This window comes from Mauremys mutica, chromosome 2 (assembly GCF_020497125.1).
Source record: "Mauremys mutica isolate MM-2020 ecotype Southern chromosome 2, ASM2049712v1, whole genome shotgun sequence".
Classification (NCBI taxonomy): Eukaryota; Metazoa; Chordata; order Testudines; family Geoemydidae; genus Mauremys; species Mauremys mutica.
This window is the reverse complement of record NC_059073.1, coordinates 205,379,640-205,403,389: the sequence shown is the minus strand read 5'-3', so window position 1 is coordinate 205,403,389 and position 23,750 is coordinate 205,379,640. Positions and strand designations below refer to the sequence as shown.

The 23,750-nt window shown below is 44.4% G+C and overlaps 1 protein-coding gene across 2 annotated transcripts in view; it reads left to right on the top strand.

Annotated features, from left to right (window-relative positions):
* The window catches only part of NPSR1 (neuropeptide S receptor 1), a 96,204-nt gene that overhangs the window by 5,479 nt on the left and 66,975 nt on the right, over positions 1–23,750 (top strand). For both annotated transcript variants that reach the window (XM_045006384.1, XM_045006383.1), the window contains exon 2: positions 16,830–16,962. In XM_045006384.1, coding sequence (XP_044862319.1) covers positions 16,830–16,962 — 133 coding nt within the window. The remainder of the gene's footprint in view (positions 1–16,829; positions 16,963–23,750) is intronic.

The window sequence follows — 23,750 nt, the reverse complement described above, 5'->3', positions numbered from 1 at the left end:
TTGCTATACATTTCAAAGAGAGATCAATACAATGATATCACTATATTTACAGTTCATTTAAATGTTAAGATCTCCTTTTGAGCTCTGAATTAACAGAATACAGCATAGACCAGAACTATTTGATTATAGATTCATAGATTCATAGACTTTAAGGCCAGAAGGGACCATCATGATCATCTAGTCTGACCTCCTGCCCATTGCAGGCCACAGAACCTCACCCATCCACTCCTGTAAGAGAACCCTAACCGCTGGCTGAGTTGTTAAAGTCTAACAATATATATGTAAACGCCCAAAACCACAAACATTATCTACCAGTATGTCCCTAAAGGTTGGATTTGGGTCATTTATCCTGCAGGATGCTTTCTGGCCATGTGTCACATAAGGGTTGTTTCGAAATCAGAATAAACAATGAAATATGCAAATCATTTCCAGGTACTATAAACAAAATAATATAGATAGGGCTCTGGATTGGGACGTGGGAGACCCAGGTTCAATTCCTGGCTCTGACATCAGTTTGCTGTATGACCTTGGGCAAGTCACTTCACCTCTCTGTGCCTCAGTTTCTCCATATGTCAAGTGGGGATAGTGATACAAACCTCCTTTATAAAGTACTTTGAGATCTCTGGATGAGAAGTGTTCTGTAAGAGCTAGGTGGCATTATGTTTGTTCTATCATTGTTACTATGATTCTGGTAAGTTATTTATGTCATCTATGTGGGCAGGAATATGCTTCACTTCCTTGAAAAGGAGCTAAACTGAGTCAATTAGTGACAACTGTTCCAACAATGGGACAGGAAGGATTGGGCACAGATTTTGGATTTTGAATTATGAACGTAGATGAATTACTGAATTATTTGTGGTTTATTCATATGGTTTATTCATCATCCAATTTATTTCCCTTAATATTGATGTAACTCTCCTGAAACATCAAGAGAAGACAAGGAAAGAGTCCCCTAAGTATTTGATAAATCCCTCAATAATTACAATAGTAATAGAACATTACTAGCATGAGTTAAAAATCAATAGGCCCAACCCTCCTATGGTAAGGCACCACATCAAAAACAATTTCATAGATTCATAGACTTAAGGTCAGAAGGGACCATTATGGTCATCTAGTCTGACCTCCTGCACAATGCAGGCTACAGAATCTCACCCACCCACTCCTGGAACAAACCCCTAACCTATGTCTGAGTTATTGAAGTCCTCAAATCGTGGTTTAAAGACCTCAAGGTGCAGAGAATCCTCCAGCAAGTGACCCATGCCCCAGGCTGCAGAGGAAGGCGAAAAACCTCCAGGGCCTCTGCCAATCTGCCCTGGAGGAAAATTCCTTCCCGACTCCAAATATGGCGATCAGTTAAACCCTGAGCATGTGGGCAAGACTCACCAGCCAGACACCCAGGAAAGAATTCTCTGTAGTAACTCAGATCCCACCCCATCTAACATCCCATCACAGACCATTGGGCATATTTACCTGCTAATAATCAAAGATGAATTAATTGCCAAAATTAGGCTATCCCATCATACCATCCCCTCCATAAACTTATCAAAAACAATGAGTGACCTGCTGGGGAAAGAAAATTAAACAATTTGATTCAGAAACAAATTTCAGTGAAGTGCTAAAATGTCAAACTAGGGTGCAATGGGTGTGCTCACAAACAACACCAATGTACTCACTGTGTCCCTGTAAAAGAGTGGGGGAAGCACATTTGGGAGGCTGTGTTATCTCACTGACAGAACCCTGGACCAGAGGCCAGAACTCCAGAGTTTTAATCCTGGTTCTGCCCATCAGTCTCAGTGTGGCTTTTGTCAAGTCACTTTTGATTCTTGGTCTCTCAGTGTGTGAATGGTGGTGATGACGTATATACCTAGTTCATGAGCATTGTCAGAATACATTTGTTTATGTTTATACAGCACTTTGAACGTATTGATGCACTGAAATACTTTATTTCCATGTATGCTGCTGTGTACGTTTGGTCATACATGTGCACTTGGATTTCTGCAGGAGCAATAGGTACACGGGATTTTTTCTGAGTGCACTTGTTAACCAGGATTGACAATTTCATTACAGGTTAAATGCAATTGTGACACATGGGTTAGATTCCTTTATACTAATCTACACACTTTAGATCTGCTTACACTTACTCACACTTCGGTAACATAACTATAAAATGGATTATTGACTGATCCAGTATAGCTCTATTAGCTAATTTTCCATAAATGCAGAAATTACGTAATTATTCCTTGGACACTCACTACATGAAAAGATAAACAAGGAAAAAGAAATGCTGCTTAGTTGCTGACATTCAGAAATGTAACACGTTATCCTTTTCCTGAAGGGTGCTTGTGTGGAGGGAGGGGATGGAATAAGGCTGTCCCCATTTACTGTCCATCTCCTACCCAAACTCAGCAGAGGGGCACTTCTGAGCAAGGTATTGTTGACATCTATTATTGACAGAAATTTCTGTCTTCCTATTCCACTCACATCCTGCCATGTGAGACCAAATGCTAGATCCTGTTTTAGTGGAGAAAAAGCAGCAGCTCTCAAACATTATATGTACAGCCTTTGTCTAGACCGTGCTGGGGGCAAATAGAGCGAAGCCCATTCATTTTAATTAGAGCAGCACCAAAAGGCAAAGACCAGCCTTACAGCTTCCAAAAGTACTCGGAGTAATCAAGTTATGCCTTTTTCTTTTGAGAGGCACCCTGGTCCAATGGGTAGGTCATCGCCTGGCAGTCAAGAGCCCTGGCTTCTATTTCCAGCTCTGTCACTGACCTGCTCTGGGTCCCTTGGCAAGTCACTTCACTTCTGTGCCCCCGCCAGGTACAAAATGGGGATATTGATGCCTACTCCCCCTTGTAAAACATACTGAGCAGATTCAAATGCTGTCCAGTGGAAGAGCTAACATACTTCCAAAATAGCCACAACGATCCATATGGGGCTTGGTCCTGCAGTCTTCATCCAGTCAAAACTCCCTGAAGTCAAATGGAGTTTTGCCTGAATACAAAATGCAAGACAAGGCCAATTGCAGCATTCCTCTTGTTTCCAATGCATTTTCTAATTTGTTTCATGGACAAAGGTTGTTCTTAACTGTAAAGTAAATTAGCAAAATATTCATATCAGCTTTAGGTGACAAATACTGCCACATTCCTACTCCAGTCATAGTTACAGTAGAGCAGTCGTAGTTACAATAGATTACAAACATCCGTGAGCTCCTGACTGCCATGCTCAGCTCTACCACTGATTAGTTGTGACAAGGCCAAGCAGTCACCATTTACAAAATCACCATTTGCCAAGAGTTGCCATGCTGTGGTATGGGAGACAACCCCCCCTCCCTTTTTTTTTAAAGAATAAGTAATAATTGACATCTGTTGGGAAATAATTACTTTTTAATGGAGACCATTGTAAGTGATGTGTGAATAATTTTCCAAATCTTAGCTGGAAGTTGCTGTACAAGTATTTTTGTTAAAAAGCAAACAAGTAAATTAAATGAAACGCATCTATGTTTATACATCATTAGCATGGTAAGCATAGAGCCAGATGCTGCCCTGGATCTCATTGATGTCAATGGGATGCAGTTTTGAATATTTAAATTAATTTAAATAATTAAAACAGGTCATTGTTGATCCTTAATTCATATTAGTGCACTTTTGTTTTGTCTCAGTGATGTAAATCCTGGCTGGATTGAAGAATGGAAACCCTATTTCTTGATTTGATTCCTTTGTGCAATCTTAATGTCAGGCAACTATTCCCTTTTGTATTCATCTTCATTTAACTGAGTTATTATCTGTGTGTGGGTAGTTCCATTGTCCATTTCCATAGAATACTGAATTACATACAGTCAGGTATTGCTACTTAATTAAGCAAGATAGGATTTATATGGCATTGGTTCTTCTTACGCTGATTACTCCAGATGAATGGGCCACACTGTCTTAAAATCCACATTTATTTCTTCCGGCAAAACCTCAAGAAGATTTTAGTAACAAAGGCCCCGATTCTGCTCTCACCGTCACCAGCATAACGTCATTGATTTCTGACGAAATATTCCTGACTTGCACCACTGAAAGGGAGACTGCAGACTGTCTCATTCATAGTTCACATCACTTCCCAGCAAGAAACACTATCCTGAACTCATCCCTTGTGTCAATCTCTTGCCCTCAGTGACAAATGTGAGCTAATGTGTAAAGGTTAGTTTTCAGCACCAAACATCATGGCAAGCCGTAAAGAAAACAAAGTGTAACTAGGGAATTAAAAAGCAATGGAACTGGACTCAGGGTCGCCAGAACCTTCCCAAAGGTGGGGGGGTTAGGGGCTCCCATCCTCTGGGGCTCTGCCCCAGAGACCCCACCTCTCTCCCCCAGAGGCTCTGACCCCTGCCAAGCTGGAAGCTGGAGAAGGGCCAGGGAACCCACCCTCCCCCAGCCCGGGGTGCCAAAAGCAGCCCCTGGCCCATGTCCCCAGGCCCCCAGCCCAGGTGGAGGGTCCGTGGCTCCCCACAGCTGACCGCAGTGCTGCTCTTACCATAGCTGGGCTGCGCTCCAAAGTGTCCCCACCCCACATCTGGAGCCAGGTCCGGGAGAGCCATGCAGGCAGTTGTGGGGAGCTGGCGCCGAGTTGCGGACCCTCCACCTGCCTTGGGCTGAGTGGAGAGGCTGGGGGGCGGGGATATGGGCCGGGACCTGCTCTCAGCCCCGGGCCCAGGCTCCCTTCCCAAGATGGGCTCCACGCTGGCCTGGCTGGGGGTGGGGTGGGAGTAGAGGGGAAGGGGGCAGGGTCAGCCTGGGCAAAAAGTGGGAGCACCCTGCCCCCCCGCCCCGGTAAACTGCGCCAGCCGGCTTTTAAATATCCAAATGCACATTCTACCACCATTCTGCACTTGCTCAGCCTGTAGTTGAACAGCTCCTGACTACTGTCCAGGCTGCCTGTGTACGGCTTCATGAGCCATGGCATTAAGGGGTAGGCTGGGTCCCCAAGGATAACTATTGGCATGTCAACATCCCCAACGGTTATTTTCTGGTCTGGGAAGAAAGTCCCTTGCCGCAGCTTTCGAAACAGACCAGAGTTCCTGAAGATGCGAGCGTCATGTACCTTTCCCGACCATCCCACGTTGATGTTGATGAAACATCCCTTGTGATCCACCAGTGCTTGCAGCACCACTGAAAAGTACCCCTTTCAGTTTATGTACTCGCTGGCTTGGTGCTCCGGTGCCAAGATAGGGATATGGGTTCCGTCTATCACCCCACCACAGTTAGGGAATCCCATTGCAGCAAAGCCATCCACTATGGCCTGCACGTTTCCCAGAGTCACTACTCTTGATAGCAGCAGCTCTTTGATTGCATTGGCTACTTGGATCACAGCAGCCCCCACAGTAGATTTGTCCATTTCAAATTGATGCCCGACTGACCGGTAGGTGTCTCGCGTTGCAAGTTTCCACAGGGCTATCGCCACTCGCTTCCCAACTGTGAGGGCTGCTCTCATCTTGGTATCCTGGTGCTTCAAGGCAGGGGAAAGCAAGTCACAAAGTTCCATGAAAGTGCCCTTACGCATGCGAAAGTTTCGCAGCCACTGGGAATGTCCCAGACCTGCAACCATTAACCTGCTCAATTAACACCATGATGTGCACATTGCTGGGGCCCATACTTTGTGAGAAGTCTATATCCATGTCTATGTCCTCATCACTCTCGTCACCGCGCTGCCGTCACCTCCTTGCCTGGTTTTGCTTTTGCAGGTTCTGGTTCTGCATATCCTGCTGGATAATGTGCGTGGTGTTTACAGTGCTCATAATTGCTGTGGTGATCTGGGCTGGCTGCATGTTCCCAGTGCTATGGCATCTGCACTGAAAAAAGGCGTGAAACAATTGTCTGCTGTTGCTCTGACGGAGGGAGGGGGCAACTGACGATGTGGCTTACAGGGTTGGCTTACAGAGAATTAAAATCAAGAAAGGGGGTGGCTTTGCATCAAGGAGAAACACGAACAACTGACACAGAATGGGCCCCCTCAAGGATTGAACTCAAAACCCTTGGTTTAGCAGGCCGTTGATTTCATGGACGGGGGGAAGGAAGGAGGAGCAAATGAATACAAAACAAATCTGATCTATTTCTTGTTTTGATCCACTCCATCTATCTTATACATCGTAGGCTGGCAGCAGACGGTGCAGTACGACTGCTAGCCATCATCATCTCCTGGCTTCCTACCAGAAGATGGTGCAGTACAATTGCCGGGAGGACTGAGTCTCCATGAGACGAAACTTGAAAAGGGAATGACCTGGCTGAGTCACTCCCATGTCTGCCCAGGTGCCCCTGACTGACCTCTCCAAGGTCGGCTAAAAGAGCACCCAGGAGTACGATGATGATGGTTACCAATTGTAAGGCACCGTCTGCTGCCAAAAGGCAATGAGCTGCTGCTGTGTAGCAATGCAGTACCATGTCTGCCAGCACCCAGGAGACATACTGTGACGGTGAGCTGAGTGGGCTCCATGCTTGCCGTGGTATGGCGTCTGCACGGGTAACCCAGGAAAAAAGGCGTGAAATGATTGTTTGCCATTGCTTTCATGGAAGGAGGGAGGGGAGCCTGACGACATGTACCCAGAACCCCCCGCAACACTGTTTTTGCCTCATCAGGCATTGGGATCTCAACCCAGAATTCCAATGAGCGGCAGAGACTGCAGGAACAGTGGAATAGCTACCCACAGTGCACTACTCTGTAAGTCGATGCTAGCCTCGGTACTGTGGATGCAAGCCGCTGACTTAATGCACTTAGAGCATTTTATGTGGGGACACACACAATCGACTGTATAAAAATGATTTCTAAAAAACCAACTTCTATAAATCTGACCTAATTTCATAGTGTAGACCTGGGGTAGGCAACCTATGGCACGTGTGCCAAAGGTGGCACACGAGCTGATTTTCAGTGGCACTCATACTGCCTGGGTCCTGACCACCGGTCCGGGGGGCTCTGCATTTTAATTTAATTTTAAATGAAGCTTCTTAAACATTTTAAAAACCTTATTTACTTTACATACAACAATAGTTTAGTTATATATTATAGACTTATAAAAAGAGACCTTCTAAAAATGTTAAAATGTATTACTGGCACGCGAAACCTTAAATTAGAGTGAATAAATGAAGACTCGGCACAGCACTTCTGAAAGGTTGCCGACCCTTGGTGTAGACATACCCTTAGGTTGGTTGCAACATGTCAAAGGCATTTTATTCTCAAGCAATTGCAAAATGGGGAGAGTACACAAGGCAGGTCGCCCAAAAGCTAACCAACTAAGGCAAGCATTTATACCTTTTGTTCCATACAGTAATGATCAACAACTACATTTTGTTTATATATATTCCTTCCTGATATCTTACTTGCCTCAGCAGTACTTGCTATAGTCTGTGTTCCATTCTTATTTAACACAAGGTCAAAACAGTCTCTCTTACAGTCAGTTCCTATTCGCTTTCTCGCTTTCTATCCATCTAGGCCCTGCTTTCAAGTCTCGCGTTATTAGAGTCAGTGTCAACCCGACTTTGTTAGCTTGACTCTTGCTGGATTGCTAGAGACAAACTAAGATCTTTATGTTCAATTCCCTTTATTTCTTTCTCCACTTCCACACTCCATAGCACAACTATCAGTCTTAAACCTCCATTTTCATTAAATCTTGTATTTCAGACCTACATCAAATGCTTCAACCTTATGGGTTTTGATTGGATGCAATGACAATGCATGGTTAGTATGGACATGAAAAGTGTTGTTATTATTATTACATATTTTACAACAATAATAACATAATCCTAAAATAAACAACAACAATAAAAGCAGTAACATTCCCATGGTAATAATACGATGGGGTTGTTATACAAAGCACACAAAGCACAGTACATCATAGTTAGTACATAAAGTAGACACCCTATAAGCTATATGAAAGGCATATTTTTCAACTTGATATATATTTTGAAGCATATGAATTTGCCATTGTAATTCAGAAATTCTCTGAACCTCTAGTAGCAGTGAATGTTAATTTTGGAACCGGTCAGGTACTAAGGCAGTCCAATTAAAGGGTATCTAAAACCTACGGGCTGATTGTAAAATTCTATCTGCAGGCCAATAAATAATATAATTGCCTGCAGCAGTGGTGAAATTTAAAATGTATACCTTGTAAAGTGGTGGCCTTAACATGCACACAGCTGTCATTAGTTTGGAAAAGCAGGTGTCCTGTCAGGGTAGTTCCTTGTCCTATACCGTCCCAACAGACGTTGTCATAAACAGTGACAACTTCCCCTGGCTTCAGTTTACTTACACACTGAACCTGGGGGGGTTCTAACGGCCAGAGGGTCCATTAACTCCCTACCCTATCCAAATGGGTGTTATCCCAGGAGCACTGACCATAAAACGATTAGGCATACCAGATGGTTTAATTTCCCAAATATCATGGTGAATTATCCAATCCCACTTGCATCCTCCCCATGGATCTGGCAGGATTTGGTATGTGGCAGCCCACACCCCTCCAACCGGCCCGTATGCTTAGAAGGAGCACTGCGAACATCTGCACTTCCACCCAGAAAATGTCCCAAGTATGTCTCCATGGCCACAAATCAGATGGCATTCCTGAAGCACTGTAAGGGCAGTGGGCCAAGCCTGATGCCCAAGATGCTCAAGATCACTTTGAATGGCCATGAGTTGGTCATTAGGAAAATCCCTTTTTCTAAACAGATCCCACCACAATTCTTTTCCTGCCTCAATGATATTCAATACCATCTCCGTCAACAGCTTCTGGGTCATTGAGCTAAGGGCAAAAATAACATGTAATTCACAAGCCCCAGCCTGTGGCTTTTTCCAGTTGCCCTAATTTCTCATCAAATTGTTGGCCTTGTAAATGTTCCAAATTGCTGCTGCATATTGGCACCGTCCCATAGGGATCACTAAGGTGTAAAGGCTTTTGCCATAGGGTTTCATTAAAGTATATGGTATTGTCTGTATTAGAATGTGTCACAAGTGTGGTGGCAAACGTGGGGGGTAATGGTATGGTGGGGGTAATGTTTGTGGCAGCAAGGCGTCTTTGGTATTCGCCATCTGAAAGCCAGTTAGGGAGGCCAGTACATTCTGATGGTAATTGTCCATAACCACAGTTCCCAGTCCCTGGAAGAAACCCAACCCACCACTTAATACCACAGTCCGAAGTGCAGTTCCCACAAGTTCCTCCTTACCAGGTTACGAAACTCCGTCTCTTCCACCAGGGCTGATTTTTAATGTCTTTTGTAGTCAAGAATCCCTGGACTTTGGCAATTTCAGTGGAAAAAACATAACTTATTCTTTCCTGGAACAGTTGTGGTTCAGCATCATACAGGGGAGAGGTTACCAGCACGTCACCCTGTAATAACTGGGTTCCTCCGTCAATTGGTGAATGTATGGTGGTTCTGTTAGTGGACAAGGTAGAGCTTACCAGAACTTCACCTTGTCCTTTTTTTCCTGCTGTCCAGGAGGAGGAAAAGAAGTATCAAAAGGAGGGACAGACTGATCAGCAGTCAGAGGGTCATCTCAAGCATGGGTCCAGGCAGTTAGTCCTTGGCACTTCACAGCGATGTTGGTAGTTTGCAGAACTTGGTAAGGGCCTTTACAGAGTGGGGTCAGGGCGGTCTTTTGCTGATGGACTTTTATGTAGACCCAGTCTCCTGGTTCCAGCAAGTGGCAGGGTTGATCAGGATCCTTGGGTAATGCTTCTTTCACTTGCGTCTAAAAAGACCTGACACATTTCATTAGTGCCTGAAAATAATTAAACATTGTGTCCTCCATTAAATGAAAGTCTATTTGGGCAAAGGCCAGTGGGGCACAGCAGGTAGTCGCAGCGGGCGCCCTGTCAGGATCTCATGTGGGCTAAGTCCAGTCTTTCGGTTGGGGTAGCCCTCATATTCATCAATGGTAATGGGAGGGCATCTGGCCAATTTAAGTTTGTTTCTGCTCTTGGCCAGTTTATTTTTCAAAATCCCATTTTGATGTTCCACTGTCCCCAGCAGACTGTGGATGGTGGGGGCAGTGGAGATTGTGTTGGATCTGCAAAGCTGCACATAACTCTTTTACAATCTGTCCAGTAAACATGCATTCCATAATCACTGTTGATTCTCACAAACCTAGGAATGAAATCTTTAAGCAAAATTATTTACATCAGTCTTGGCATCTGCCCTTCTGCAAGGGAAGGCCTCAATCCAGTTTACAAATACATCAACTAAAACTAACACATACTCATAATTACATTTAGACATTTGAATAAAATCAATCTGAATATTTACAAAAGGTCCCCAGGAAGGGGAATGTGCTGCCTGCCTAACCGTAACAGCTTTATCAACATTATGTTGCTGGAAGATTATACGCTGTTGGCAGTATTGCTCGGCCACAGTAGAAAAATCAGGTGCAAACCAGTCTTGTTTAACTACAGCAATCATCCCCCTTTTGCTCATATGTGCCATTCTGTGGTGCACACAAGCCAAATAGGGCAAGAGCACCCTGGGCACAACAAGGCAGCCATCCGGGAAGTGCCAAGGGCGATCAGGATGTAACGTGCATCCAGCAACACTCCAAGAATAATTTTTCGGCTGCTCAGTTAGTATCAGCTTTTCCTATTTTTCTGAAAGACAAAGAGAACATGTTTCTACCCCTTCGGGGTTGGCAGATTATTGCTTAAAATATTCCTTTTTTTTACAAATACCCTTGCTGATTGCAGGCAAAACTGAGGAATTACTCCCCGTATTTTCCTGTATTTGTTGTATAGGCAGATCAGGTTACAATGGCTTCTACCTTTATCATTTAGGTGATTTGCATTAACACAGACATTCTTGGCTTGCTTTTGGATTCAAAGTTATCAGCCACTTGGAGACTCTGTCTCAAAATGACACAGTTAACTTTTAACTCCTGCTTTCAAACACACAGTGATTTGAAAAAGAAAACACAACCCATTTTGGCTCCCCATTGGCAAAGTGACCACTGATTACAGAGCCACCTTAAGGCTTAGTGTGGGGCATGGTCTTTCTTTCTTTCTTTCTTTCTTTCTTTCTTTCACTACAGCTTTTATCTGCTATTTGTTGCCAAAACCAGATTTAAAATCTTTTCCCATTCTCCTTGCTTTGACTGCCCTGCTGCAGCCACAACTTTGGTCTTATTTAAAAACATTTAAATCTTGTAAAGCATTAAGTTACCTTAAGGGTTAAATGCTAAATACCAAAATTAAACAACACTTATTTCCTGTGTCTGGCAAAAGTATTCTCGGTTTTGCAATTTTAAAACAACACCAATTAATCTCAAACTTATAAAACAGAGATTGTACACACCGGGAGTGTTCTTTAGCAAATTCGACTAACTTATTCATAGTCAAATGATTCCACTTAAATAACCTCTTGCCTGGATTGTTTAAAGAAATTCCTTTCGAAATAGTGTCTATTTCTCCTTCAGAATGGCTGCAAACAAACCAAGAATTTATTGTCATAACACCTTATTTTAACATTTGTACAAAGTTTCACTGCTTAATTCCCTCCAGAAACTACAGAGTTAACTTCTCACTCTTCTTTCCTTAAATCACTTGCTTATCTCCCAAAACAACACCCCAATCAACTCAGATTTTACCATTCAAATATTATTTTAGGGATCTGAATTTCCCATGTTTGCATTTACTGCATCCTTTACTTCTGCCACTATGCTTTCAAAGTTTCCAACCCGTTTCCCAATTTTTCTTTCTGCTACCTGCAAGCTTGTCTGGGCCCGATCCATTTCCCCTCACTGCATTGTTCCTTTCCATGGGCACAGGCTTTGTTTCACTACCAATTTAGCAAGGAGGCTAAATGACTGGAAGTTAACTAATGTAACACCAATATTTAAAAAGGGCTCTAGAGGTGATCCTGGTAATTACAGACTGGTAAGTCTAACATCGGTACCGGGCAAATTAGTCGAAACAATAGTTAAGAATAAAATTGTCAGACACATAGAAAAACATAAACTGTTGAGCAATAGTCAACATGGTTTCTGTAAAGGGAAATCGTGTCTTACTAATCTATTAGAGTTCTTTGAAGGGGTCAACAAACATGTGGACAAGGGGGATCCAGTGGAAATAGTGTACTTAGATTTCCAGAAAGCCTTTGACAAGGTCCCTCACCAAAGGCTCTTACGTAAATTAAGCAGTCATGGGATAAAAGGGAAGTTCTTTTCATGGACTGAGAACAAGAGTTAAAAGACAGGGAACAAAGGGTAGGAATTAATGGTAAATTTTTAGACTGGAGAGGGGTAACTAGTGGTGTTCCCCAATGGTCAGTCCTCGGACCAATCCTATTCAACTTATTCATAAATAATCTGGAGAAAGGGGTAAACAGTGAGGTGGCAAAGTTTGCAGATGATACTAAACTGCTCAAGATAGTTAAGACCAAAGCAGACTGTGACAAACTTCAAAAAGATCTCACAAAACTAAGTGATTGGGCAACAAAATGGCAAATGAAATTTAATGTGGATAAATGTAAAGTAATGCACATTGGAAAAAATAACCCCAACTATACATACAATATGATGGGAGCTAATTTAGCTAGAACAAGTCAGGAAAAAGATATACTGGCACTAGAAAAGGTTCAGAAAAGGGCAACTAAAATGATTAGGAGTTTGGAACGGGTCCCATATGAGGAGATATTAAAGAGGCTAGGACTCTTCAGCTTGGAAAAGAGGAGACTAAGGGGGGATATGATAGAGGTATATAAAATTATGAGTGATGTGGAGAAAGTAGATAAGGAAAAGTTATTTACTTATTCCCATAATACAAGAACTAGGAGTCACCAAATGAAATTAATAGGCAGCAGGTTTAAAACAAATACAAGGAAGTTCTTCTTCATGCAGTGCACAGTCAACTTGTGGAACTCCTTACCTGAGGAGGCTGTGAAGGCTAGGACTATAATTGCGTTTAAAAGAGAACTGGATACATTCATGGAGGTCAAGTCCATTAATCGCTATTAGCTGGGATGGGTAAGGAATGGTCCCTAGCCTCTGTTTGTCAGAGGATGGAGATGGATGGCAGGAGAGAGATCACTTGATCATTGCCTGTTAGGTTCACTCCCTCTGGGGCACCTGGCATTGGCCACTGTTGGTAGACAGGATACTGGGTTAGATGGACCTTTGGTCTGACCCGGTATGGCCATTCTTATGTTCTTATGTAAGGAGGGTGGGCTTCTCAACTAACCTCCACCCCTCCTGATCCCTTTCCTTAACAATATCACTCACAAGGGTCACCCGAATCATCCCCCATGAGACTTGCCACCTGGACAGAATGCACAGACAATTGGCGTTTTAATTGTTTATCATTTTCTCTAGCTGTCAGGTACACAACTTTTCCCCTTTTTTTTCCCAGCTCCTCTTATTGCTACGACTGTGAGTAGACACACCTTCAACCTTCTTTTTTCATACTCACTAACACGCCGCCCGGGCTGGCCAGGCCTAGGGGTAGAAGAGACAGAGAGAGAGATCGAGAGAGAGAGAGAGAGGTGGACGGGAGGTTATCCTGTGCACAGGTTGTCCAGAGGTACGCTGCAAAAATCTCCAACTTGCTTCTGCTCTTGGGTTTTTCCCGCCCTGGGGTCTCTTGGGGCATCCCTTTCAGAGACCTTTGCTCAGTATTCCAGTCCAGGCCGGCTGCCTGTGGCTTCTTCAGCGCCCCCAAACCACACCGGCTCCAGGGTCGCAAAGGCAGACTGTTGGGTCTCACTGGGCGGCCAACCTTTGCAAATGTAATCTCAGTCTTGTAACCTGTGTTGCCTTTGTTTGCCTCTGTCTGTATTTTCACAGCCAGTTAGGGCTGAAAGCAGTTTTTTTCTTTGTACTTGGCATGGTCTATGTTGATTCTTGACCTTGAATGCAGAGCAGCTTTCTCTTTATCCCTAGGCCAAGCTAAATTTTTCAAATTAACCTGTTCCCTTCCCTCTTTGCTTTCATCCTTAACTAATTGGGGATATAAAGGAGCTGAGGGGGTTGATGAAGTGGTTTGGGCCGGGACGCATCCGGATGCTTTACATTTTGTTTTAAATCCTGCACTTGAGTCTTTAATTTTTACTGAGAGTCCTTCAGATTCCTCACTCAGGACTCATGGAGTCTCTTTGTAGCTTCCTCCCACCAATAGACAAGGTGCTCCCATTGTATATCAGAGGCTTTTGGTGATGTAAGGATTCCTCTGAGGTATGTGAGTTTAGCTAAATCAAAGGTACCTTTTATTGGGAATTGTTTAGATGGATTATCACACGCGTAACAGTTCCAATTTTCCAAATGCCTGCAGGGTCTAGGACCATAACACATGTACATGTAATATGAAGGGGTGGCCTTTGGTGGTGAGGGGGAATTCTTAGACTGTCCCCCACCCATTTTCCAATCACACACGCAGGGGAGGGCGTCCTGTCTGCTAGCAGCTCAGAAGCTAAAGAAAGGTCTCACACTCTCCAGGGAGGACACCCTGTCCACTAAGTCAACGTCTCATAAGCTAGAAAGGATTTTCCACACACTCTGGGAAATGCCCTGTCCGCTCAGCAGCTCATGAGCTAAAGAAAATTCTCACTCTCTCACCTCCCCAGGAAAGGGTCCACTGGGGTCAGTGGCTCATAAGTAAGGTGCAAATTCCTATCCGCTGGGTCACAAGGTTCGGCTGACTCTCCTTGCTTTCAGAACTCCCACATGGGGTAGCCCTGGTGCAGTTGGAGTCAGCTTAAGCCTTCGACCTGGTCAGCAGCTCATACCCTTTTTTCTTTTTTTTCTTTTTCATTCACACACACACATTCACTCCCCGTATCTTGATGCATCTCATTTAACAATAACCTTAATTCATTATGTCCAAACTCAATACAACATTTCCCTATTCTTGAGGCGGTAACAACCCCTCAGCACCGGTGCATTAACCTTATTAACCTTTTTGAGGACCTCAGAACCACAGTCACTAACTTACTTGAGGGTGGCAATAAACTGTTCCTCAGAACTGCAATGACTAACCTTACTGGAAGGTGGCAACAAATTCCTCCGAACCGCTCTGCATCTGATCTTGTTGCAAAACAATACGTTCGGATGGCGTAAGCCCAAAGGCACAGACGGTCCCATGGCAGTCCTCCTTTGATACCCCCATAGAGATTTCAAAAGGTCTCTTACCTCTATTGTGGCGCCATGGGGGTTGAAGGGGAACGGTCTGGAGTAATTTGTCGCTGTCCCAGCTGGGTGTTTGCCATCCGAGTCACGGCACCAAATTGTGGAAGAATAACACAGTCTGCGCTCTTAGGTTGGTTGCAACACGTCAGAGGCAGTTTATTCTCAAACAATTGCAAAATAGGGAGAGTGCACAATGGCAGGTCTCCCAAAAGATAACCAATTAAGGCAAGCATTTATACCTTTTGTTCCATACAGTAATGGTCAACAACTCCTTTTTGTTTATACATATTCCTTCCTGATATCTTACTTGCCTCAGCAGTACTTGCTATAGTCTGTGTTCCATTCTTATCTAACACAAGGTCAAAACAACCTCTCTTACAGTCTGTGCCTATTTGCTTTCTCGCTTTCTATCTGCCTAGGCCCTGCTTTCAAGTCTCGCATTATTAGAGTCAGTGTCAGCCCAACTTTGTTAGCTTGACTCTTTGATTTCTAGAGACAAACTATGATCTCTATGTTCAATTCCCTTTATCTCCTTCTCCACTTCCACAGTTTTTACCACATTTTAATATATTGTTTCATTAAGATCTTGCAATACATCCTGACCAGAGAAGTTATATACCATGAAAAGTTCACTCCAGTATGACTGGGACTGCAGTTAACAGCCAGTATATTAAGAGAAGCTGTCAAAAAAACAGTGCAATCCTCCTTTGGAGTACAATCTACTTGTCATGGGCAACATCATAAAGTGGCAAGGTTTTTGTGAATGAACGGTTGGTGTAAATGCTATGTCTGCTCTCCATTTTAATCCCATTAAACACCAGGTTCAGTGCTTCTTAAAACTAAGAACTGAGCAGCATGGCCATTAAAGGAAGAAAACATGATCTTTGTGCTCCCCAATGACTGAAAGAAGTTTTACTAACAAGTGGGGGTGGACGCAGAAATTGTATCCCTATCTCAGCATGACGAGTGGGTTAAAAAAAAAATCAGATTCCATACACCGGCATCGCTCCCTCCCTCACCCGTCCTTCACTTTTGTTGCTTAATCTTTGAAGTATTGAAAGGCTTGAGTAACCTTTCTTTCATTTTTATTATTTTTACATGTACTACCTCTAGGGGGCATTTTGCCATTATGTATTTCTCTGAACAGCAAGATTCCACTAGTACCATATGGCAATGTTCTTTTTTTAGTCTTAGTGCCTCCTCTTATATAATGAATTGATTTTTATGATGTACTTGCATGACCCATACTTGCTTGGGTTAGAAAGCGAAGCATTTTATTTCCCTAGTTTCTTCAAGGAGCCCATCTATACATTTCTTTTCTACAGGGAGAGACTTAATGGTCCATTAGTGCAACATAAGAAAACTGAAGGTTGCTTCCTATTTCAGTGATACTTGATGATGTGCTTCTGATGGCTTTGTGAAATTATTACCCCCACCCCACACACTTAGCTGCTATCACATTAAAACCAGTTCTTCACTGTTCCATTTTTTAAAAAACGCTGCTGCATTTTAACATTTTCTGAGAAAAATAGACTTTTTGGGTTAAGTGAAAAATCAATTGTCAACTCATTTTTAAATCCGATTGTACTAATTCCCACCCTGCTTGTTATAGTTAAGTGTTCATCACCTTATTTAACCCAAGCCGCTTTCACCCACCCACTGATCCATTTACTTGGTTTCTTTTTCCCCCCACCATGCAGACAGAGCAGCTGGTTACTCTTTGGATTCTCTTTATTGTCACAGTTGCTGGAAACTCCATCGTGCTGCTCTCTACGTGGAAGAGGAAGAGGAAATCCCGAATGACCTTTTTTGTAACACAGTTAGCCATCACAGGTATTGTCTGGGAAGGGGGATATGGACTGGGATGAGGGGTAGGGTTAAGACCAGCGGTTTTCATTACTTTGATATGCAAATACAAGATGAAATGTGAATAATTCAGTTTCCATGTAGAATAAAGACTTCTCTTGAGGGCAAATTCAGCCCTGGAGTAAGCAGGTACAACTCCATTGAATTCAATGCAATTTCTATTTGAACGAGGCTTGAATTTGGTCCTTGATCTAAAAAGACACTCCACTAGTTGTGATGGACACAGGTGCTAATTTGACAGCTTAATGGAGGCTTATCTGGGAGTCTGAATTTGTGCCACTTCCCCGTTCCCAGGTGTCATCACAGACCTATTTATATTACACTGGATTAGAATGAATCTCCAGTGCTCTTCTGCTAAAACCTTTTAGAAGACTAATATCCCTAAATGCATGCATACGTTGCTGCAAGAAAACAGCTTCCTATCTGCAAAATCAGGTGTTCTGGTTTGTCACAAAAATGTGTATGTAGAAGTGCTAATGGGAGGAGGGAGGCACTGTTTTCTAGACTGGGAGAAAAGAGGTCCCATCCACAGCTCAGTGGAGAAAGACTCCTAGTGACTACAATGGGTTTTGCGTCAGGCCCTAAATGTATAAAGAAAGTTGATAGGAAATCAGTGTTTGGTAAAGTAGTAAACATGCCAGATAAGAATGAAATCAAACCATGACAGTGAAAAGTGCAGATATGGTCCACACCTGTGTCTAAAGAGCACTTGTCCGTGGCCTTCGGAATGACTGGATTGCAGATATTTAAAAAAAACCCTCCAGTGAGACTAGAACCAGAACCCATAACAAATAACCCCTTCCCAATAACCCCTTCTACAAAATGATGCAAGTTGAAGTTTGCGCTATATTTATCATCATATGCAGCATATATTTCAGGAACAATAAAACATTTCAGATAAAGAACAACCTCATATGTTCCCCTGCCCAATGACTTTGCAGCTATCCTTAGGATTCTGAGATGCAGTTTTTGTTTAAACTGGAAAAGTAACTGCACAGCTTCCTCAGCCTCTTACCCCCTCACTTTACAAGTAAATGAATGCCTGCTGAATGGGGAAGTAAAGGGGGCTAGATTACTGCTCCCTGATTCCCATCCTGCAGGTGACCTAGAGCAGCCCGGCAGCAGCTCTAAATTGCACCACTGGCATAACATTCTTAATGAACCGTATGCCAGTGAAGGACAGATGTAGCACAGCTCTGCTCCACCATGCCATGACTCCAGAACACATCCCGTCTGCCAGGAACGCTTCAGGTTTGGAAATGGGAACACTTGTACCAGCAGGGAGTTCCCTTCTCTCGCTTAGATTAGCTATCTAGATTAGATATCTGAGTGGTGCACAGGGGCCAGCCCACAACTCTGTAGACAATCTGGGCCAAGGATTTTTACAAGCTAAGGAAGCAAAAGTTTGTGGTAGTTCCTTTGTACAATACTGACAGATTGTTACTGCTGTTAATGTCATACGAGTCATACATAATGAAAGGTTTTGCTTATCACTCTTTTCAAGGGTGCATCAGCAGGATTTCTCGTTAGAAAGCCTCTCCTTTCAGGGAGATAAGCGCATGGGCGACGCGTGACTCCTGCATTTGGGTAGGCTGGGAGCAAGCGCTGGAAGCTCCCTAAAAGTGGGAAGCCAGGCCCCCTGCTGTGCCCTGAGGCCAGGGGCGGCTCTAGGCACCAGCTAAACAAGCAGGTGCCTAGGGCGGCGAAATTTAGGGGGCGGCGAAATGACAGGCGTGTATGTGCCTGCTTACCGGAAGAGCGGCGGGAGCTCTTCCCCGGCTGCAGAGGACAGGCCGCTCCAAGAAGCCCTGCCCGGGCTGCAGAGGAGGGGCCGCTTCTCCTCCGCTTGTCCCCGCCGGTGCACTCCGAGAAGCGGCCCCTCCTCTGCAGCCCGGGCAGGGCTGCACTACCGGCTCCTGCCTTTCCAAGGTAAGCAACCCCCCTCCCCGGCGGAGCTGGTAGCGCGGCCCTGCCCCAGCTGCAGAGGAGGGGCCGCTCCTCAGCTTGTTCGCGCTGCTCTCCTGCGGGCAGCGGCCACCCCCCACCCTCCAGACCAACCAGTAGCCAGCTGCGGGCCGCCTCCCTGGGGGGGGGCTAGGGCGGCGCTGCGCTGCTTGGGGGGGCGGGGGCTCGGGCTGCGGTCGGCGCCGCTCGGGGGGGGGGGCGGCGCTCTTCTTTTCTGCCTGGGGCGGCAGAAAAGCTAGAGCCGGCCCTGCCTGAGGCCCACCCCTTCTCAGCCTCCTCGCCTGAGGTCCCACCCCACTACCCACCGGGGCGGAGGGATGCGAGCGGCAGGTGGGTGGGAGCCTTGGGGGGGGAAGGGAGGAGTGGGGAGGGGGGGGTGAGGGCAGGGTCTTGGGCGGGAAGAGGCAGGGCAGGAAGAGGAGCAGCACAGGCAGAGCAGTGGGCCAACACGCCTCTGGTTTGGGGGCCTCTTTTACCTGGCACCCATGGATCAGAGGATACGGTACTTATAGTAGTGCTGAGATCAGTGCTTCATTTGTAATGAAAGAGGTGCTGGGGCTATGAACTGCCAAGCCCCAGCACAAATTAAGCACTGGCTGAGATGCCCGAATCAAGGCTTGAGACCTGTCATGCTCGGCATTGTACTAATGAGCAGGAGAGAGTTCCTGCTCCACAGAGCTCAGCCTCTAGGGTTAAGACACACCGGGTGGAAAAAAACAGACAAAGGAGTGGCAGAATGGGAGGAGGGAGGATGGGGCAAAAGTCAGTGAAGCATGTTTTGCAAAATCAGTCTCTGTTTATTACCTGACTACTCATTATGGGATAGCAGTGTCTTGTAGGCATCTCAGCAAAGGAACATCTGCAGGAGAGATTTAAAGGAGGAGAAGGTGATGGCCCTCACCTGTAAGGGGCAGCACAGGAAGGCTGGCATTGTTGTCAGAGCAAAGGCAGGCATCAGCACTGTAATACAATATGAAGCCCCTTAGGAACACCAGATGAAGGGTGTTATCCTAAAGACAAACTTCCTGTTTGATGCAGTAGAAAAGGAGGAGCTAGTGAAAGGATGTAAATAGGTGGGTGACCTGACTGGAGCAAATGAGCCAGGATGATAGTCCCAATGGCAGCGTCTTGATTGGACTTAAGGAGGGGAAAACTGGAGGAACCAGGGCTTGAGAGGTGGAGATTACAGTAGTTGCGGTACAAGACAAAGGCACAAACAAGAGCTTTGACAGTGTGGAGAGACAAAAGGGTGTATCTTTGGAATGTTGTGGATGAAAGTTAGGGCATGAATACACTACAAAATCAAATTGACCTAACTTACTTTGGCATATAGATGCCATAGTAATTATGTTGCTTGTGCGTGTCTACACTTTGCTCCTTGTATTGGCGACGTGTGTCCTCGCAGGAGCGCTTCCACCTATTGAACTGTCAGTGTGGGGCATTGTGGGATGGCTTCTGAAAGCCAGCAGCAGTCGATGTAAGTAAGTCGGTGTCTACGCTGACACTATGTTGACCTAACTACATCAACAAACTCTATGCCTCTTGTGGCGATGGAATTAAGTTGATGTAGTGGGCGAGTTTCATCAGTGGGGGTGAAATTTTAGTGTAGACACTGAAGTCAAATGTAAGCTGCCTGGCATTGACCTAACTCTGTAGAGTAAACCAGGGGTCAGAAGGGGCACAAGGAAAAGGAACAAAGTTTCTCATCAGCTCACTTTTAGAAAAGGGATGTGCTCCATAGATAGAGAATAGGATTGTCGTTTGAGACAGGACAGGGTAAGGGCCAGAGGTGATTGGTGAAAGTGTTCATAGCTGTCAGGAGAGAACTGGGTAGCCAGACAATAATATTAGCTGTGAACACATTAGAAGGGGACAAGGGTTAGAAGCTAAGCAACTGAAGTTAACTTCTTGTTTCAGAGGGAAAGGATGTCTTATTCTTCGCTGCAAAGAGTAGAGTAGAGTAAAGATCAAAATTCAAGAGGTTTAGTTTAGACTCAAACCCTCTTGCAGACAGGACGGTGTGGTCCACACAATCTCTGATCCTTCAGCGGTTTGCCCATTCCTAACATTAACCCTCAAGCTAACTTTTCAAAATCAAACCTTACACGTGCTCACATACATTCAACCACTTGTTCCCCCTTACATCGCAGCAATATTCTTTGAAAACACACCTGGAACTCAGGTCTGCAATTTAAAGCAAACTGCCATAAGCTAGGAACAGTCTAGTCCTTTAGACTAGAGTTGACTTTCATTTTATGATGCAGGAGCCAGACCTTTAAGTTTAATTTATTCACACCCAGACCCTGGATGAGGCCCTGTGATTATTTTGGAGTGAAGAAATGGCATTAATTAATGTAGGCATTTAGCTTTGACGCTGTTGGGTTTTTTTTAAAGAAGATATCAGGGTACATAAAAAGTCAGCTGTGGTCAGCATTCGCTTATAACAGGCTATGAATTGTATTCAGTGTATTATGAAAAACAATGGCTCATCACATCATTTTGAGACATGCCAGTAGGTGATATGCATTCAGATCCTGTAAGATAGAACCTGAATTGCTAATCTTCTAGCAAAAGATGTTTCTGCTTATGCAACATTACTACTTTGTTCCATTTCTGAATTCTTAAAATATTTATTGTTTGTGCCACTGTGGAGGTGAAAAATGGATTTTGCTTTACTATTGCAGTTATTTCCAAGCTTATTTTTTTTATCCTCAACTGTGGCATGGTTAGGAGAATGTGGCCTTTAATTATCTGAGCAAAAAAATAAAATGAACACAGGGGATAGAAAAAAACAACGTGTCATCCTTCGTACCTGGCTAGTTAATGAGCGATGTTGTGCCTGACAGTGAGCTGCTATACCAGACACAAAAGTGGGAATAAACTAATTAGAGCACTTCCTCCACCCCCCCTCCCCCAAAATCCAATGGTTCACATTGCTTGGGGACTTGCAGATTCACAGAAATGAGACTCAAACAGGACCTCTCCGAGGCCCCACTTGAACAAGGTACTTCAAGATGGTCCAAAGTTCAGGGGCGGCTCTAGCAATTTGGCCGCCCCAAGCATGGCGGCACGCCACGGGGGGCGCGCTGGCGGTCGCCGGTCCCACAGCTCCGGTGGACCTCCCGCAGGCATGCCTGCGGAGGGTCCGCTGGTCCCACGGCTCCGGTGGAGCATCCGCAGGCACGCCTGCGGGAGGTCCACCCGAGCCGCCCGCCGCCCTCCCGGCGACAGGCAGAGCGCCCCCCGTGGCATGCCGCCCCAAGCGCGCGCTGGGTCTGGAGCCAGCCCTGCCAAAGTTTATACATGTCCAAGGTCCTGTTGACGTAAAATGGAACTACTCAGATGGGTGTTCCTTCAGCAAAACTTTAAACATGTGCTTAAATCCATCCCTATGGAGCAAAGCATATGCTTAACTTTAAGCCCCTGTGATGTTAGATTAGTGTTAAGTATATACTTAAATGCTGTGCTGAACTGAGGTATTAATCCTTAGGCCTCAGCTGATTGAACAAGGAGGAGCTGTACTAAGCTCATACATAATTTACTCTATTGTATCTTGTTCTCTTTATATTTGTTATCAAACACAGGACATGATTCTGCTCTCATAAATCAGGAGTACCTCCTTTGAAATCAACACATTTACACCAGGGTAAAAACTAAGATGAGGAGTGATTTAGGGCTATAGTGTAATTACATTATAAAAATATTTTACACAGTTTTCCTTCCTCTAGAAGCTGACTAGCAATATATTGTGCAGGTAGCTTTAAGATTAAGACATGTATCCTAAGAGAAAATCCAGAGTTCACATGGCAAAGCAGTTTTTAAATACTAGCATTTATTTGTAACTGGACTGTAGATGTTAAATCTTGGGCAGTACAATGAGAATGCAGTTTGAATGGGGGTGCTATTGATTTGTATCAGAGCAGATGATGAGAAGCAATTTGTAAAGCAGTCTTTGCACAAACGGATACTGAATATTTTTTCTTTAAAAGCGCTTGCCCAATCTACAATAGCATAGTCCCAGCAATGCAGCTTTAAAGTGTTAATGAATTAGTGTTTCTGGAGAATAATTATTCCATGAATTTAGATTAGTTTACCCAACCCTACCAAATGAGAGCTCTTGGGAGCTTTTTTCTTATTCTGCTGCTCTGACAGTTGACAAATGTGTCTCTTTGAGTCAATAGCAGAGCTGGACAAATGATGCTATTTGTCACATACATTATTCATCTAATTTTCCATCATTTGACCAACTCTATAACATAGCTGACAAATAGCACGTTATTTGTCTATCATTCAACCAGCTCTAGATACTAGTGATAACAGAAGCTATTAAGGTTCACATCAGTGTCCAAAAGTTCAGAAGTTTATATCAAATCTTAGTTATATAATTCAAAACTTACTCCTGGAAAGCTGAACTGGAAATCTTGCTTTATTGTGATGGTTTTTTTGCTTTGTGCGGAGCCAAAAATACTATCAGAAGAGCTTTAAGAACTTCTGTTTTCATAGGCCTCAGTTCAGAAAGTCACTTTAGCACATGCCTAACTTTGGGCATAGGGTATGTCTACACTGCATTTACAGATGTGATTGCAGCCTCGTAGACTTACCGGAGCTAGCTTTAATCTAGCTAGCTGTGGAACCAGTGCAGGCTGTACAAGCCCACCCTGAAGCCCAGGTAATTACTCAGGTGTCTGCTGCAGCTTCACCGCTTCAGTACTTGAGCTAGCTTGAGTATGTCTACACATGCTGCAGTTACTCCCTGTGATTGCAGTGTAGATAACCATAGTCTCATTGAC